Genomic DNA, 1,184 nt, shown 5'->3' on the forward strand with positions numbered 1-1,184 from the left:
GCCTGGGAAGGTGCTGAGTGGGTGTTGGGATGCCCCAAGAGTGCTGTCGGCCTCCACGGGCCGGGGATGGATGCTGTGTGCGTAGATGTCTTTTCAAGGAGCGCAGGAAACCCATCTGTGGTCCTGGAGTGGATCGGGAGGCTCTGCCTGACCGCACTGTCTCCTCCTCGGCTTATGCAGACGAAGGAGCCTCGTCCCTTTCACTTAGCAGCTCTTCAATAGCCGCCACAACAGCCAAGGTGAAGAAGCAGCTCCTGACGGTAGTGGTGGAAAATGATGAATGGCGTGTCAACAACAAGTACGACCGCTCCCGCACTCCCCGCCCCGTGGAGGAGATCATCCGGCGTGCTGAGCAATTGGTTGGCAAGGAGGTGTCATATAATGTGCTTTTCAGCAACTGTGAGCACTTTGTGACAGAGCTCCGATACGGAGATGGAGTCTCCGACCAGGTGAGTGTCCCGGGGTGAGCCCCTGGTGCCTCCCAGAGCCCCTCCTGGCTGCTGGCTGTGAGCTGGGCACTGGGACACAGCCTGCAGCCTGCATGGGGACAGCCCAGTGCCAGGCGTGGGCTCCAAAGCAGCGCTGCCTCCCCAGAGCCCCTGGGCCTGGAGGGTCCCTGTGCTCTGCCTGCAGCCTGCCAGTGCCCTCTGACTGAGTGCCACCTCCTGGGGGCACAAACCTGCCTGTTACCCCTTCTGATAATGGGACACAATAAATCAGTGATTATTCTGCAAATAGTCACTGATTTATTTACCCTGAGTATCCCTGCCTTATCTTCATTATCAAGCTAGGGGGTTGTAAATATGAGTGCTCCTTATGTTTCCAGCCAATGTTTTTCTTACCCTTTTATAGGCCTTAAATGTAATATTTGGCGCTAATAGAGGTGTGATCGGAAATGCTCTACTTGCTGTTGCTGATGCTGTTGGGATAACATCGGTCATGAGCAAACCCATGACATAGTGCTACTGATGGCTGTCAGGCAGAGCTCCGAGCAGGGCAGGAGGATCTTCTGGAAGCTGCGGTCACTGCTCAGCTCTTGCTACTCGTGCCAGCAAGGGTTTCTAGCAAATGTGCCACCCTTCCTGTAAACATTAAATAATCTTTAATTAAATGCCTGAAATCTAAACTCATTTTTCCCTGAAATTCTCTTTTATTTATTTGAATATAGTGTTGTTTGAAAGTTT

General features: G+C 52.6%; 1 protein-coding gene across 1 annotated transcript; it reads left to right on the top strand.

Annotated features, from left to right (window-relative positions):
- The first annotated feature begins 6 nt into the window (after positions 1-6).
- Positions 7-1,184, top strand: LOC120505334 (phospholipase A and acyltransferase 1-like). The gene is made up of 2 exons (XM_039715723.1): positions 7-449; positions 853-1,184. Exons 1-2 carry the CDS (start codon positions 30-32, stop codon positions 958-960), a joined length of 528 nt encoding a protein of 175 aa, XP_039571657.1. The 5' UTR covers positions 7-29; the 3' UTR covers positions 961-1,184.

The sequence above is a fragment of the Passer montanus genome, unplaced genomic scaffold, assembly GCF_014805655.1.
Source record: "Passer montanus isolate IOZ18808 unplaced genomic scaffold, ASM1480565v1 scaffold3416, whole genome shotgun sequence".
NCBI classification, from domain to species: domain Eukaryota; kingdom Metazoa; phylum Chordata; class Aves; order Passeriformes; family Passeridae; genus Passer; species Passer montanus.

Bases quoted from the DNA above. Each gene is read 5' to 3' on its own strand.
- LOC120505334 (XM_039715723.1), top strand. From the start codon at position 30: ATGCCCCAAGAGTGCTGTCGGCCTCCACGGGCCGGGGATGGATGCTGT. The intron at 450-852 runs GTGAGTGTCCCG...ACCCTTTTATAG, and splicing joins GAGATGGAGTCTCCGACCAG to GCCTTAAATGTAATATTTGG.